We start from the raw sequence: 17,537 nt of genomic DNA on the forward strand, positions 1-17,537 counted from the left end.
ACGTGCAGAACGAAAACTCGTTTCAGTCCTTCTGCAGCGTTTAACTGATTCGTGGTTAATAACTATTTCATGTCATAGTACCTATTGATAATATGAACTCGCAAGGGCCCCTTATGCATTTACGCAAGACGACTGGAAAGGCAGAACTACCCTCGCTTTCTTCCCAGCCAATGTAAAGACACTCTATCTGCCCTCCATCGAAAGTTTTCTGCGCCTAATTGGTATTGCATTGCCTCCAAGATTCTTTGCAATTTATGCATCCTCTCTTGCTTTGCACTGCCTCTGTGATTGAGCCAGCTTCGATGGTGTGAGGACTTGATGGCAGCTCAAATTTAGGTGACTGGTAGCGTATTGATTACGGCGCATCACGGCTTCACCACGTGATAATGATTTCCTTGTTGAATCACTCGTGTTGTACCAACACCGATGGATTGCCGTCATCATTTGTTGTGCGTTAACAAACAGCAAGCAATGGTGACCACGCTTGTAACATTCTTCCGCAATATTGTGAAGTGATTCATAAATGGTCGTTCACTGCAACGCAAGGTAGTTAAGGGCACACCTGCATATGGCCTTCGAAACAATGCTTGTGATACACGGGCACTCATCGCCTGTTAGACAACGCTTGCGTCAGCATACTGCCATAACAGAACACCGACCCGTTCGGCCTGCGGAGGCATTTCTTCCAAAAAGAAAAATAGAGGAACCACAGAAATTCTTACTGAAAAATTCGAAGATGTAATGTGCAGTTAGAATCGGTGATATGCGAAGCACGAATGAGGATGGTTGATATGTCACTTTAAAATCAACACAAAATTACGAGGTGGACGTAAAATATTCCGTAAATGACTTCCCTGTCATGATTTCATATCAAGTTTGCGCCTGGCATTTGTGTTCGTCGTTCGTTCACCTCACGTAATGCCAAATTCGGTATATGTGAAGCTAGCGAAACGGCTGCTAGCCTATTGTGAGCGTACCATGTAGTCATGTTTTACATAATACGCATGTCAAGATTATCATGTTTGGACGTGTCATTTACCTTCGTCATTCGTTTGCGTCGCGAAATACAAAATTTTGTGTATGTGAAGCTAGCGAAACGGCTGCGAGCGCATTATGAGCGTATCATATAGTCATGTTCTTACGTTACACATATCTCATGATTATCATGTTTGCACCAGTCATATATCTTCGTCTACTATTCACGTCCCGTGATGGCAAATTTGGTATATGTGAAGCTAGCGAAACCACAGCGAGTGCACCATGAGCATGTCGTGTAGTCATTACTTACATGACATGCATGTCATGATTTCCACGTTAGGGTCTGTCACTTATGTTCGCCATGCAGTCATGTTATACCATACCAGTTTTGCAATATATCATGTGAACGAACCCACCGTGAAATCAGCGAGACCATGAAATGTAAATAATGACTCTCATGACATACATGTGTTAATTTTCATGGTATAACTAGTCACTTATGGTCGTCATACAGTCAGGTTATGTCATACCGATTTTAATATACATACCATCATCGAAACGGCCAGTAGAGCTAAAAGTCATAGACGGCTAGATTGATACACAAGTATTGTCAAAGCCGCCGAAGTTGGCTAAGAAATGCTTCGAATTTAATAAAGAAAACCAATGTAGTATAGACCTTCAAGAATCTTGCCTGACGATGAAGGTAACTGTTTTATTTGCTTTAAAACTAACCATACAATATAAGTTTGATCGCCCCTTCTCGCTTATTGTAGAGTTACTGTAAATCTCGCAACGCAGGTGTGGAATTTTAGGCGCTTCTGCGACGTGCAATGAAGTTATCAGCAATTTACAGCACTAACCTTCTTTGTAGCGTTCCTCGCATCATCGTAGTAGTACGCATTGCACCATCAAAAGGCTCGACTGCCAATATTTTGCGAAAATGTACCCCTATGTTCGACACTGCTTAAAAAACAAATAAACAAATGCTCTGATGTGTCGCCGTAATTATTTTAGGAAAGCTGTGGTATTACCGTTGATGCAACGTGACAGAAAACACTGGCACCTGTCTTTACTACGCATTAGGTGCGTTTCTTGCGACATCACGTTTTAACGTAGCTATGGTTTTTGAACAGCTGCAGTTAGGCGCTTATGATGCTGATTAATCATTGCAAATATGAAATTCGCATTCCTTCAGTTAGTCTTGAAGAATTAGACATGCCAATTCGTACTTCAAGAAGCTATTGCGTATCTAACTTACCCCTTTATTTTGCTGTTTAGAGTGCTTTCTGCTGGGGGAAGCACTGTATAAATGTTTTTTTTGTCAAGTAAACTGCATAGCAAAGTAGCATTTGTCACGAAACAAATGATTTCTTGAATATTTCTTTGTTGTCTGATTGATCAGAGTACAATATAATGACGAAATGCTATACTTTCTGGATTCAAAACATGCGTCATTGCGTCCAGTTTCTCCGTAAAAACAAACGTAACTGAATAGCTTCAACAACTAAGGCAAACAATATCGAATTCATTGATATCCTACGGGTGTCTGTGTATAACGATCGACACCTTGAGGTTGCCGATGGTTATAAGCGATTCTTCGTCAAAGGTACTAATAAGATATAAAAGGAAAAAGCTGAGAACACTGTAGATGATAAATCTGCCTATCATGGCCATGGAGACTGGCACATGGCAGCGAATAGCACGCATGCGTACGTTCTTGACGATTTCTTCGAGTTAGTACGTTGTATGGTTCTCCTTACTTGAAAATTGCAAAAACAAGTTCCCCGGTAATTACGATACTGCCTAGGGCAAATTCTGAATGCAGCTTCATGTTTGGGCCCGGCCAATGGGGTTAGAGGTTCCGGCTTTCCACAATTTACACCAAGAACCAATGTTCGTGCAGTATGAGAACACCCACTAAGCCATTATTCAACTTTCTGGGCATAAACGAGGTGTACGCACTGCACATCTGTAAGGTATTACGTGCAATATTTATTTTCTGCATGCGGATGATGGCGAGGAAGAATTACTCCTGAGCACTTTGCAGTGGGTGAAAAACAATAAACCACACAATCATCGAGCGATCAGCATTGTGGATGGCTGGGTGGTATTTAACCTTCTGCCACGCTACATTGCATGGATTGCGAAAATGCTTGAGGCCCGTGTGATTAGAGTTAGGTGCACGTTAAAGAACTCCCGGGTGGTCGTAATTTCCAGAGGCCTCCAGTATGGCATCTCTCACAATTATTAGGTAGTCTTGAGACGTTAAACCCCACCAAACATACTATACAACACAGGCATTAACGTCATTTTTAGCACGATATGGCGCTTGCACAGGGTTATTTTGCCAGTAAGTTCAAAGCATCAGTGTCACTCTTTGGTAACATACCTGACTGCGACCATGAAAGTTGAAATGCCATTCGCAGGCTCAGATCCGACTCGCATTCTCATCTGAAGAATCGCATGTTCAAATTTCATTCAATCTTGGGTTAGTTTTCTCATTTTAATTTTTTCACATCAATCGTATCGACGACAACGACAATACCGCTAAGCGCAGGAACTAACGCCTACGAGCTACCCGCTAGTATACGTTGGAGTTCACAGCGTAGCGGACGGCTCTCGCTGTTCACGGCGCCTTTGTGTGCCTGTGCATCGTCGCCACATCTCCTCACCTTTCGAGAACATTGAACGCTACAATATCCCACACTGGGAACCCACGCAATACTGTTGAAAACTTGTGGAAAAGTGTACCTGCTATCACGCTCAGCATGGCTTACACCACACAAGCGAGTGGCCGAGCGCACTGAAAGCTTTCACACTAACACCGATCATGTCATATTTTCATAGTTATCTTGATATATTTTGGCTGACCCAGCGAGTGGCAATCCACCACTCTTGCTTGTATACACCTTTGAATTTATCGTTTGTGATGCGGATGTCATCATGGAGTAGAACGTGGGCGAGAGTGAACGCAAGTCGAGGTGACGCGCACACGCAGAGAGCCGCTAGACCCTTTCCTAATAACTCGAAAACATATCACGATCGACGACACTGTATAACTTGCAACGCGCTTGGCCCCACCGTCAGTAAAGCAGGCCCGTGAAGCAGTGAAGATTCAAGGCCTTGATGTCCCCTCAGGGAAGACCTGAACCCGGGCCTTTCCACTGCCGGACAATCAATAAAATTTTCCCATCAATTGGCCACACGCTTCCGCGATGTTGCTCATACCGTGTGCGATAGCACATTCTTCGCAATGTTGATGGAGGCTGAACTGCGTCGGAAGGGCTATGCTTAATGCCATTTCCTCCCAGGACAGAGGCGACGACCAATGGGGTCCCTGGTTAGGGACGTCAGCTAGTACTGTAGAGAAGCCCACCCACTAAGCGCTGGTTTCCCTGCAAAACTGTTTCTTTAAATAATTGTTTAGTACTACTATTCTACTTTGCAGTTTATGCGATAAATTACACATTTCCGTGAGGCATTATGAAAAAGCATCAAGCTTTCTCTATTATATGAGTTTGGTAGACCACTGAAGAGGCAGCAGTAACGTAATTGCTATATTAGGGAAAAAATAACTTACGAGCAGGTGGCGTTTTAAAGTTGATGGAGGCGAACAATGGCGATCGACCAGCCCCGTTCTCGGCATACACCTTGGCTCGGTATTGAGTGTAAGGCAGGAGGTTCTGGTAGGTTATCGATGTCCAACTAACCGTCTTTTCTAGCAGCTCGGTCTCCCAAGGGTCTTCACTGTCCGTTACCACATAGTACGAGGTGATGGGACCATTGCGTTGTTCGCAGGGTACCTCGGCCCATGTTAGCACGTTGGTGTTCCGTGAAGTATTTGTGTAGTTCAGCTTAGTTGGTGCTCCTTCCGGGACTGCAGTCATAGCAACAGGTACGTGCTTTCTCAGTACTTTTTCACGGCAGAGAGTGAAATCAATGGCCGTAGTTGTAACGGATGAAAACACAAGACAATGTCACAGAATGCGGCTTTGCTCACTGGAAATAAAGTTTTGATGAGAGGCTTATCGATTCACGAACCAAAGGTTGTACATCGAATACTAAGGTGACAGTTGTCACTGTATCACGTGTCGTACATTTTGAACTTAAAGTAATATCTAACGAATTCTTCATAACCTGTTAGTGACTGCTCATTTACATAAAAAACAATTGTTCGAACAAACTCAAGAAAACAAGAAGCATCAGATATTTGGCTTAACTGTATAACTGGCTGCATGCTACCATAGCTTCTGGCCTTCCTAAAGAGATAGTAAAATAATCGCAGTGGCGGCCTGTATAGTTACGAGATGGGGTACATAAGCGAACATACAAAATGTTGTAAATCCCAAGACAGTAGGGGCACAACTCAAAGCCCAGTGCACAAAACGGTAGCAGAAACCTGTATAGCATCGAAAGCTGTAACTCTCCAAAATATGTACTCTTATTTACAAGGTAAAATGAAACCATGTGTGATACCATTATCGAATGGCGCGTCAGGCCTCTAAAACCAGGACGGACTTACTCGCTTGGTCCGTGTCAAAAGTGGCATTCATCTCAGGGCCGTACTTGATGGTGAGAGCTGCTACGGAGAAATGGTACTTGGTGTACGGATGCAAGGGTGTCAGGGTGACGCTGCGACGTATCGGTGACACCATCACCGTTGTGGCTGGGTCGTTTAGTGCTGCACATCGTTGTACACGCCGTGCCAAAGGTCTGTAGACCACTTGATAGCTCCGGATAACACCGTTTTTTTGTTCCGGTGGTCCCCAGGAGACAGTCGCATTGCGAGATCCATTCTGAAGAAGTTTTAAATAGGCCACCACTCCAGGAGCTGCGTGGAAGAGAAGCAGAAACGTCACCCTCCGTGACGGAAACCACCAGAATACAAAAGTATTTCTGTCTCGACTGCTGTGTAAGTTTGAATATTGCGTCCTATGTGACCCCATTTACGTCTAATTGGCCAATGCTTAGAATATCTCGTATATCTATTAGTGGGGCAGCAGGAATTGCATGTCACACTTTTTTCTTGGCTGTGTTTTATCGTTGCTCTTTTTCTGTGTGTCGTATTTTGTTGCATTGTCACGATTGTTTCTATGTCAAAGCACCAACTCGTGCAACAATCAACTTTTTTGAAGTTCCAGGGTTGTAGCTGATGGCGTGAGAAACTGGGAAACAATCGAGAAAAACCGTACCTTCGTAAGTTAGACATGCATGTAAGTCAAACCTTCAGATTTCTCTGGTGCAGACTACGATTATTTAAAGCGTAGTGTTAATGAGAAAGCAGTCACGAAAGAAATGGTTCGGAAATTCGACTGCCTTTGGCTGGAACGCCTATCTCCGAATTCTTAAGGATTATGCTGTAATTTAAAGAGGGGCTGTCTCTGTTTTGTAAAATGGCGTATAATAGCTGAGTTACGCCATGGCAGGAGAGAAAAGATGATAGGAAAGGGTAAAGCATAAAATAGTCACGTACGGCGTCCCATAAGGAAAAGCATGTGCAGCACGCTACGCCTACTAGAGTAATTTAAAGTATCGTATAGCAAGAAGTGGCAAAGAGAAGTTAGGGTGAGGATGAAAGTTGTGCGGTTGAGGTGCATATCAAGGAGGAAGGAAGGGGGAATTTCCCGCCCCTCTCTCACATGGTCCTATGTGGGAGAGGGTGGAGCAATGCATGGCCTTGTACAGTGTAATATGGCAAGAGCGTATGAAATCAAAGTGGGGCATGCAAGAGATACGTGTCGCTGAGGATGCAAATGAGATGACCAAGTGTGAAGCATGGCATAGCCGTGTACAGTACATCATACCAAGGGCGTGTGAGGAAAAGAATGCCATGCTGAGGAGGGGCAGAAAGAGGGTAGAGCATGGCGTAGCATATCTGTCTATAGCAAAAGAGTGATGGTAAGCGTAAGTGGAGAGGGCACCACTGCATAACAATTAGGTGAAGTTTTCTTTCTCGTCATGGAAGCCGAGCAGGCTAAGTGCTCGTAACGAGAGCGCGTGCTTGACCGCGAACTCGAGCATCGCTGAAGAAAACTTTCTGCAGCTCGCTACAGCTCTGCACTTTCTACAGCTTTCACTTCAGTGCAAGTGCCTACATTTATGTGCCTAGTAATCTTCTCATTTTGCAGCATAAACTGCTTGCCTCTTCCTTATGATGCAAAAAGTGTTTGCAATATGTGGTTCAACGGCCATATTAGGCTTGAGCTGACACATTTCATCTTATAAACACGAATTATGATATAAGGGGTCTCTCTTACCTCGCTAAAGATCAGGTGCAACTTATACTGAAGTAAACCCACTATTAGGAGGCGCTCATGATTTTTGTTCGCGACGCTTGAAAATAGCGCTTGAGCCTCAATGGCGAGGTTTTTGACAAAGGTTGAAAGTATACCTCCTTCAGTAAAGAAAAAAAAATGTGGATGAAGATCTTCTCTGGAAAGTCAATTTTCTGGCAATCAGAGTGAGCTACAAGATATTCTCCATTCGATACATTCATGATAAGGCTGATAGCATTGCAACCTGTGGCTGGCGAATGATGAATGGTGAAGATTAGCCTAGAGATAATTTAGCAACACTAGTGAACAAAACTCGCATGAAGATTTGTTTAAAAATTCTTGAAGTTTTCCTGTCGTTCTTATGAAGATCTAATATTATTCATAAGGAATGCGTACATAATTTTCCAGTTGTACGGAAATAATACGGACTGATAGGAATCGCGGACAGATAGTTTGAAGAGGGAAGTTGATAAGAATTCAAACAAGCAGGTCAAGATATGTTATTAAAACGTAAATAAACCTAATTTATTAAGACGCTTGCAAATGAGGCCACTGTCTTGTTTTGAATAAAAACTGGATTAGAATAACGTTTGTTGATTTCTTCCAGGATGTTTATATATGCTTCGTCAACGCCCTGATTTCGCAGTGTCTGCATGACTGCTGATAATTATAAATAATGAAAAGCCTTCTTGTAATCTACGAATGCTATGTATAGTGGTTGGCTGTGTTCTGGACAGTACTCAATTACCTGATTGATAGTCTTAACGTGGTCAATTGCTGAGTAGCTTGTTCGAAATCGTGCTTGTCCCTTTAGTTGATCGAGTTCTAATGTTGTCTTAATACTGTTCGCGATTACCTTTGTAGATAGCTTGTATACGACAGAGAGCAAGCTGACCGGCATGTAATTCTTCGAGTCCTTGTGATCTCGTTTCTCATGTATTAAGATATTGTCAGCATTGTTTCCATATTCTGGTACTGTTCCTGTCAGGAGACACTTCGTAAACAGGGTGGCTAGCTTTTCTAACACAATCTGTCCTCCGTCTTTCAGCAGATCTGATGTTACCAGGTCCTCACCAGCAGCTTTACCTCTTTGCATTCCCTCCAAAGCTTTTTCTTTTACTTCTTCTATTATTACTGATGGGATGCCATCTGAGATGCTGCTAGTTCCTATATTAAGGTCGTGGTTTTGCCGGCTAATGTACACATCTCTGTAAAACTGTAAAACTCATCCGCTATTTTAACTATCCCATATCAGTATTCACTTCGCCTTCCTTGCTTCTTAGTGCATACATGTAGTTTCTGCCTATGCCAAGTTTCCTGTTCACTGTTTTGACGCTTCTTCCGTTATTCCGAGCGTCTTCATTTTTCTCCACGTTATACTTTATTACATCGGATACTTTACGCTTAATAATCAACTTCGTAAACTCTGCAAATTCTATTTTGTCTGTGGTATTTAAGGCTTTCATGCTTTGATGCTTCTTAATGAGGTTCCTTTGCCTCCTGGGACAGCTTAACTGTGTCCCGTGTAAATACCGTATCTCAAAATTCCACTGCATACTCCGTAAGATACTAGTCATGCTATAGTTCATTGCGTCAACGCTAAGGCTCCTTTCCTCGTTAGGAGCGGAATACCTGTTCTGAAGCGAGACTATGGATTTCTTTACTTTCCCTCTCAGCGCCCGCTCACTGATTGGCTTCTTGTGTATCAGTACTGTCGTTCCTTCTTCAAGTATTGCAGAGTTTGAGACCATACCATTCTATAATCAATGCATCGTACCTCGCCAAGGACTTCCACATCCTGCACGAGGCTTATAAAATATATTTCGTTGTTATTTTCGCCATTAGGGCTCCCCCATGTCAACTAACGGGTCCCTCATTTTCGGCAGAAGGTAGTCACAATCTGTAAATAATTACGTTCGGCGGATTCCACTAATAGCTCTCCTCTGGCATTTTTTTTCCGATGTCATAATCTCCTACTGCCAGGTCTCCAGCTTGCTTCTTCCCAGGCCTCCAGCTTGCATTGAAGTCGCCCATCAGTATAGCATACTATGTTTTTACCTTATTCATTACGAATTCCACGTCTTCATAGAAGCTTTCAACTGACGCGTCATCATCACTGGACGTAGGCGCGTAAGCATGTACCACCTTTATATTGTATCTTGATTGAGTTTAGTTACAATACCTACCGCCCATTCATCAATGCTATAGTATTCCTCCATGTTGCCACATATATTTCTGTAGATAAGGAACCCCACGCCCAGTTCTCGTCTGTCAGCCAGCCCACGATAGCAAAGGACGTGCCCATTCTGTAGCACTGTATAGGCCTCATCTGTCCTTCTAACCTCACTCAGCCCTATTACATCCGATTTAGCACCCTCTATGGCTCCTCGTATAGTACAACTAGACTTGCCTCACTAGATGTGGATTTAGCGGTAAATGTTGCCAAGTTCAGGTTCCGATGGCGGCGTGTCCAAACCCAGAGATTCTTAGCACACTGTGTTGCGTTGCAGATCTGACCGCCGTCTCGATCAGTTGCTTCGCAGCCGCTGGGGACTGAGGGCCGTGAGTTAATTGACATATGCAGTGGGAGGTAGTGGCCAGATACTGCACCAGGGTGGTCAATCCTTGTCTGGTGAGAGAGTGCGTTACTGGTGGTCATCACCGGTGAGGCCACACGCCAGGCCTCTTAATGCAGTTACATAACCACGCGGAATTCTTAGAATCCGGTTGGGAACTGCCTGGCACCGAACTCCGATAAGGGATCAACTGCCTACAGGGAATCAACAGGGGATCAACTGCCACCATAGTCCTCCATAAAAAAAGCAACAAAATACCAATAAAAAAGAGTATAAGACAGGGAGATACCATCTCCTCAATGCTATTTACCGCGGGCTTCCATGAGGTTTTCAGAGGCCTAGAGTGGGAAGAGTTAGGGAGAGAGTTAATGGAAGGATACCTTAGTAACCTGCGCTTTGCCGATGACATAGGCTTTCTGAGTCACCCAGGGGACGAATTGCTGTTCATGACGAAGGAGTTAGAAAAGGAGAACAGAAAGGTAGGTCTTAAAATAATCTGCGGAAAACGAAAGTAATTTTCAGCAAACTCAGAAGAGAACAGTGCTTCGAGATAGGTAATAGTGCACTGTAAGTTGTAAAAGACTACGTCTGCTTAGGACAGGTAACATCCACGTAGCCAAACCACGAGATTAAAGTAACTAGAAGAATAGGACTGGGGTGTAGAACATCAGGCAAGCATTCTCAAATCATGACTGGTAGATTGCCACTAACCTTCAAGAGGAAGCCACAATCCGTCAAGAGGATGTTATATAACAACTGCATCTTCCCGGTACTTGGCTATGAAGCACAAACATGGAGACACACAAATAGGATTCAGCTTAAATTTAGGACGACGCAGCGAGCGGTGGAAAGGAAAATGATAGTCGTAATCTTAAGAGACAAAAAGAGAGCAGAGTGGATCAAGGAACGAACCGGCGTTAAGGATATCATAGTTGAAATCAAGACGAGGAAATGGACATGAGCCGGACATGTAGCGCGTAGGCAGGATAACCACTAGTCATTAAAGGTAACTAGCTGGATTCTCAGAGAAGGCAAGTGAGTTAGAGGGAGACAAAGATAGATGGGCAGGTAAGATGAAGAAGTTTGCGAGTATTAAGGGGCAACAGCAAGCACAGGACCAGGTTTTTTGGCGGAACACGGGAGAAGCCTTTGTGCTGCAGTGAATGCAGTGTATGACGACGACGACGACGACGATGATGATGATGACTAATAGTTGATGCGGCACTGCTTCATGTGATAGATTGATCACATTTGTCATAAAATCACGCTATGAGAGAAATTAGCTCTGGCTCTATTTAGTGCTAAACGTTTCCAGCAGCAGTATTTACCGTCCTCGGCTGAGGTGACACGCTGTAGTTTGGTCCACGAACTGTTTCTGTTGTCCGGCGTTCTCAGACGCAGTCGGATTGTCACCGCTGTGTAGGGAGTGGTTGGTATCCTGTACATGTCAGTGGACTTCGCACTCGACTCAGTCAAGTTGAACTCCACCAGCGTGTCATTCACTTCGAGTACCACATTGACACTCCAGCATTGCCAGTACTCCTTGCCGGGGTTCTGGAGTTGAAAGAACAAAAGAAAAGGAAAAAAAAATCAGAGTTTAACTGGGAAAGTGGAGCCTTAAATGTCTTAGTGATAATCGAAATGTCTCCCGATTTGAGCTCATTTTTCGCTAATATGGCTATGAAAGTACAACACGTGTACAAAGCTTTCCGTCATCTGACTAAAACTTGTCTTGAAAGAAAAACATGAGCGCAGGCAGCCACGCCCTAAAAAAGGAAAAGAGTACAACCACCCGTTTGTAGCAATAGGCCACAAAGAAATCTGTACAGATTTGTCAGAACAAAAAGGTGCTAGTTGATGAAAATTTCGTCTTCGTCCATGGGTTGAACCCGAGACTAACGCCTTTCCGAGGCAGTTGCTGAGCCAATTGAGATAACCAGAAAGCTAGCAACTGACAGCGTGAGGGCGAATTCATCATCAACTCGACAACCACAACCTGTAGCTCAACGTACTGAGCTGCAGTAGAGTTACTATATATGCTACCTTTAGGTAGCAGAGTTCGCCAAGGTACGCCATCTTGGGTTCAAAGTCTTGCGGGAAAGCCACTCACCTCCCGCGTAGGAGCAACGCTCGCGCTTCAGAGTGCTACATAGTCTCTCAATATTGAGGGATTATCGTACTAGCATTGTTTTATTTATTTTTTCGCTTTCTTTAAATTTTTTAATGTATGAGTGAAACTCGGTTTCTCCGGTCGAATCTAGAAGCCTTGATTTGATGCTTACGTTCTTGGTATGAAATTATAAAACAAAGTGCGTTGCTCGTTGAAGCAGTGAGATACACATTTACGGTTGGTTACACTAGCTTCGCCTTTTCCTCTGTTTTTCCCATTTACAAATATGAAGCTGTTTTCTCACTTTTGAATGCAATGGAACCAGTTAGGGATGAAATTTTTTCATGATGTTGGACTGATTCATTAAATTGGTGAGGAAGCCAGGTGTAGTTGTATCGCCTTTAACTGAATCGAGCCGAACAGCGATCGAGAGTGCCCGTGAGACGCCCATATTACGCATGGCCCTCTATTTCGCTCGTATTACAATCGCGGCTCACGACAGCTGATGTGAAAGAACAGCCTATTTCAACCACGCTTGATCTGCCCGGAATCATCGTAGCGTTGGCTTCTCTGCAGTGCAAATATATCACCTATGACCACGTGATGGCGCTCAGCGAATAGGGGCGCTGAACTCCAGTAGGCGGAGCGAGCGGCGCCCGGAAAACAGTGGCGCAACTCTGCTACCTAAAGGTAGCATATACAGCAACTCTAAGCTGCAGGTGCGCAGAACCACTCTGGCGGAAGAGGAGTGAGTCGGTGTTTTTCAAAGCGCCCTCTTAAGCCGCTTGCGGTATTTCGCGAAGGATAGTAAAGAACCATTTGCCACGCTGAAGCGCCGAAAAATCCGCCTGCTACCGATGCCAAATGTTGTTTATAAAGAGGTCAAAAACTTTTGGACGCTTTAAATGATTCATTTGCGCATGAACTAGCAACTTAGGTTTTGAAATGGCCCGATGATGTTTGTTCAAAGTCAAGATTTAGGGTTTTATGGAATTTTCGCACCGGGAAGAACATGAAAGCCACTTCAGCAGCAAATAGCTCATACCCCCGGGGGGCTCAAAATGAGACAATACTAGAGACTGTCAGTACCCCACTTAACTAAGATTTCATAATGAGACACTCAATGACTGCAGCAAGCGGGTATACTTGTATTGAGAAGTTGGGGGCAGTCGTGTTCCTTGACAGTTACACGTGAAATAATTCTTCTAACATGACTGTGCTTAAAGTTATCCCGAGGCAAAATTTGATTGTGCTTTGCATGATTGCGCGTGGAGGGTGGTGAAGATCGGCGCAATGTTCTTCCCCGATATGATAAACATCCGCTACTTGCTATTGCCAGCCGGTAGTGAAAAGGCAACCGTTATCATTTTTGCCTATGCCTTGGACCTGTTGTCAGGTTAAACGACGAACGCAACTGCCGCCGCCCATCGGGGAGGAGCTTCGCGCCAGTACTTACTGTCTTGCATGTGTAATGAATCATGCCAGCCAGAATTAAACTTTTCCGCAAGATATCTCGGAGCACTTACATGCTAGAAAAATTGTTCCAAGTCAAACTGTGTAGAAACGCAACTGCCTCCAGCTTTTCAATACTAATATGCCTGGCTGCTGCAGTCGCTGAAAAGGTAATTATTATTAAAACGAAGTAAATTGGGCCACTGGCCGCCATAAATGTTTCTCACTTTGGATCCAACTGAATACAAAAGTTATCTGCAAATATGGTTTTCATCGTCTTCCCAGTGTTGTATGTAAAAAAAAATCAGCTATACTTTGAACACCGGGTATATAGATTAGACTCTAAAAGAAAAAGGAGCACTTTACGGGGAGGTCTGATCTCCCATGTAGATGACTCTATTCGAAGAAGTAGACGTTCAGGAGAAGACCAATGCCTAATGAGGGAAACTGTTCGTGGACATGAGTTGCCGCTGAAGCTGACATTTCAACAAGCACACGTGTCTTCTGTTGCGGCCTGAAGAAGACAAATCAGTTTGACAAATAGTCACCCGCCATGGTGGTATATTGAGGTGGCCGTATTGAATCCTGGCCACGGCGGCCGCACTTTAGATGGAGGCGAAAATGCTTCACACACGTGTACTTAGATTTGGCTGCACTTAAAGGACCCCAGTTAGTCGAAATTTCCGCAGCCTTTCACGGTGGCATTTCTCATATGCATATCGTGTGTTTGGACGTTGATCGTATCACGTTATCATTACTACACTGAAACATCAGCTTCAGCGACACCCAGTGATCACGAATGTTCCAACTGCTCTTAAAAAGTTGCCTTAACTCTCCTTTGGGTCTGGCGACTCTCTGACGTGAGAATAATTGTCTTCAAGAAGAGTTGGCGTGTCTCTTAGCTAGCTAGTTGAAGGGAGCAAAATACGCAGTTAGTCCGAACTCAAAAAATACAGGAGCCTGAGCAGTCTTTCTTCTTACTAAAAAGGTAAACGAAAAGAATTCTTTACTTTCCACAGCGTTGAAAGCCACAAAAATAAGTATACGTTCAGTTATTGATAGGGAAACTGAAACTGCCCTCTTAAAGAAGGAAGAAGAAGCTTTACCGTCCACGTTACGATGATTTCGCTCGTGCTGCTGTTGTCTATGTTTACATTTTGAGGAGGTCGCTGTGGTTCTGAAACGCAAAATAGTACGCTTTACGACAATAATGTAAACTGCAAAAGAGAAATGGAAAACATGCTTACCTCCACAAGCTGTTCTGAAGCGAGTCACGTTTGCCCCATGTTCCCTGTACTTGTTGTCTTCGTCGATGACTAATACGCGGAGATCGTAAAAGGTACCACTACGAAGTCCTTTTACCACTGTAGCATGCGGCGTCCGCGTTGCGTTGATCACTGTGCTCCTCCAGGTTTCATTTTCAGCCTGTTTTATATATTCAGGTACTTTAAAATATCACCATGGCTAAAAACTGTGCGCACGCTAGGTGTATGAATATTGCACCACCGATGAAACAAAACAACGGCACAGCCTTAGGGTGTTTTAATGCGGCCTGGATAACTGCCATGATAGCTTAGTCATTAAAGTGGGGCCCTGATATGTAGGGGGAGGAAATGGAAGTTCCAAAAACACGTTGACACAGGTAGTGAACACCGAACGGCAAAAATTCTGCGGAGTTTACGCGTGCAGCCTGCACTGTGATCATGTTGTGGTTTCGACCCGTAAAACCCCGTCACTTAACTACTACTCTTAGCCATAAGTGAATATTAGTTGTGTTTTGTTCTTTTGGACAATTCCAATGAAAAATACGACATGAAGGAGCTCATGGAAGCTTGCAGTGAAAAAGTTTGAGGACTCGTGCGCTCCAGCCAAAGTTTCCACAACTGGCCTTGTCTTCGAGGCGCGAACTTGTTTCCTTAGCGCTAGTGTGTACATATTTCATACTGTCTCTTCCAATTCAAGAAAAGGGGGGAGGAGGAGAGGGCAACTGCGGATGTGGTGCTTGTGTGAGGAAAAGACCACTGAAACAAATTTAGTCAGTATAGGAAAGTATAGTATAGTATAATATAGTATAGTACAGTATAGTATAGTCTGTCTATAGAAAAAATTCGAAAGTGGAAGAAGGCCAGTGCGATTTCCTATAATGACAGGGTTTGACATGGCACTAAAAAAGTAGCAGGCGTTAGGGAAATAATAGTGTTTTCAGCCCGCAACGAGTTGGCAGAAGAGATAACGGAAAAGGACAGTAGAAAGCTGCACGCAGCACAATACACGCACCACGCTAGACTGTTTCTGAAGTGCGCCTTGGGTGTGGTGTATTAGGCCCTCCTGAGGTCCTCCTTGCATCGGAAAAACGGGGACGTGCCTCAACACGCCATTCAGAGAACACCTAAATAAACTTGAACCACAAGCAGAGAAGCAACATTGCCCTAGAATGTGCAAAGTACAGATGTTCTCTGGAGCTTAATTCGTCTAAGGTGCTTGCTAGTGATTGCCAAGAGTTCGCGCGGCTTCTTGAAGCTCAGGCTACTAACAGTAATGTCAACGTGTGTGTCAGCACAGCTTCGTTATCCTGGGGCAAGAAGAAACCAGTTTCTTAGATGATACACAAGTTGACGTGCACCTAGTTGCTTGTATTATGGCAATGACAAGTTAACCGTATAGTGAGGAGTATATTTTATCGCTTTTAAAACTTATTGAAGCTTTTTCATGACGATCATATCCAAGAATGTGTCAGGGCACTCGCTTTTCCACTTATTTTCTTGCAACAAAAAATAAAAATAAAAATTGTAAATAGCGCATTGTGTGGCGTACTTTCTCGTCCCCGTCTTTTAAGCATTGGTATTTCTTCTTGTACCTCCTTCCCTTTTCATCCTTTTCTGCTTAGATTCCATTGCTTTCATTAGGAAGAGAGAAGAGTGAAAAATGACAGCGTGTGACAAATATTTGAAACTACACTGGTACTGAACGGACCCGAAAAATTCTCTAGTGCGGTGTGCAAGAACTGAAGTTCAAATAATCAGGGCTTATTAACGCATGTACTTCCATTTCAAGCTCCTCTACTTCGTGTAATATTCATGTACTGACGTGTACTGACGTATTGACGTGTCATATTGGCCACACCGGAGCTCTTGCGACAAAGCCAGCATTAAATGTACCAACCACTCCTTCACGGTTTCTTAGCAGTGCCCGGCTGCTGAACCGTACGTTGGTCATTTTGATGCCGGCTGAGTAAACCTCATCACGATGCAAGATAAATGCTACAGGCCCGTGTACTGTGCGTTGTTAGTGCACGTTGAGGGAACACCACATCACCGAAATTTCCACACCGCTCCACAACGACGTCTCTCATAATCATATCGTGCTTTAGGGTCCTGAAACCTCAGATGATATTGTTATTACCCGTGGTGGCCAGGCTGACAGCGACACGACATGGTTATCACAAGCAATTAGCTTAGGAGTCGTTATACTAAAGGTTGAGATCATGTTAGGTTTTTCGCCTGACGCCAGCAGCACAAATGTGGCTACAGGAGCCGTCGTAGCATTTTTACAAGTCACAGACTGAATGCACGTTTTTAGATTTGCCCTAGCGAAAAAGTACTATATTCTCATCTCCCTATCTTACCGTGGTCATTTATCTTTTTTGCCGATCTCTTCTCCCCCACTCTTCAGTGTAGGATAGCAGTCCAGAGTTAACTGTTGCTCAGGTGGACTTCTCTGCCTTTCAGTAAATATTCTCTATCTCTCTCTCTCAATGTGTAATGGTCCCTCTCTTGTAGAAATCAGAGTAGTTGAATGGCTATTCTACATCGGTATAAGAGCCTAATAGAGTACATTGGTCTTTGGCGGTTATGTCTCTGTTAAACGTGAATACACCAAAGCAGCCGCTTCACGGCACATCTCTATCCCGACAACTAACATATCTGACTAGGAATAAATATTGTCGTAACAGAAGGAGTTAAAGGGGCCCTGAAACGAAGTAACCATGAAATGTATTCACTCAAAAAACTTATCGCCTCACGAATGCAACACCGTAAAAACTTTAAGAATCCATCCAGTACGAGTGGAGTTGCAAAGATTTGTCGCACGCTGCAAACGCATCCTTTCTTCTCTCGTCCCGACGAAAGCGCTGGAAGCTAAGTAGGG

The 17,537-nt window shown here is 43.9% G+C and overlaps 1 protein-coding gene across 2 annotated transcripts in view; it reads right to left on the reverse strand.

Annotated features, from left to right (window-relative positions):
• The window catches only part of LOC119181311 (receptor-type tyrosine-protein phosphatase T-like), a 174,545-nt gene that overhangs the window by 58,991 nt on the left and 98,017 nt on the right, over positions 1-17,537 (reverse strand). For both annotated transcript variants that reach the window (XM_075875795.1, XM_037432519.2), the window contains 5 exons: positions 14,639-14,816; positions 14,498-14,568; positions 11,158-11,383; positions 5,501-5,809; positions 4,559-4,855 (listed from right to left, as the gene is read on the reverse strand). In XM_075875795.1, coding sequence (XP_075731910.1) covers positions 4,559-4,855; positions 5,501-5,809; positions 11,158-11,383; positions 14,498-14,568; positions 14,639-14,816 — 1,081 coding nt within the window. The remainder of the gene's footprint in view (positions 1-4,558; positions 4,856-5,500; positions 5,810-11,157; positions 11,384-14,497; positions 14,569-14,638; positions 14,817-17,537) is intronic.

This window comes from Rhipicephalus microplus, chromosome 10 (assembly GCF_043290135.1).
Source record: "Rhipicephalus microplus isolate Deutch F79 chromosome 10, USDA_Rmic, whole genome shotgun sequence".
Taxonomy (NCBI): domain Eukaryota; kingdom Metazoa; phylum Arthropoda; class Arachnida; order Ixodida; family Ixodidae; genus Rhipicephalus; species Rhipicephalus microplus.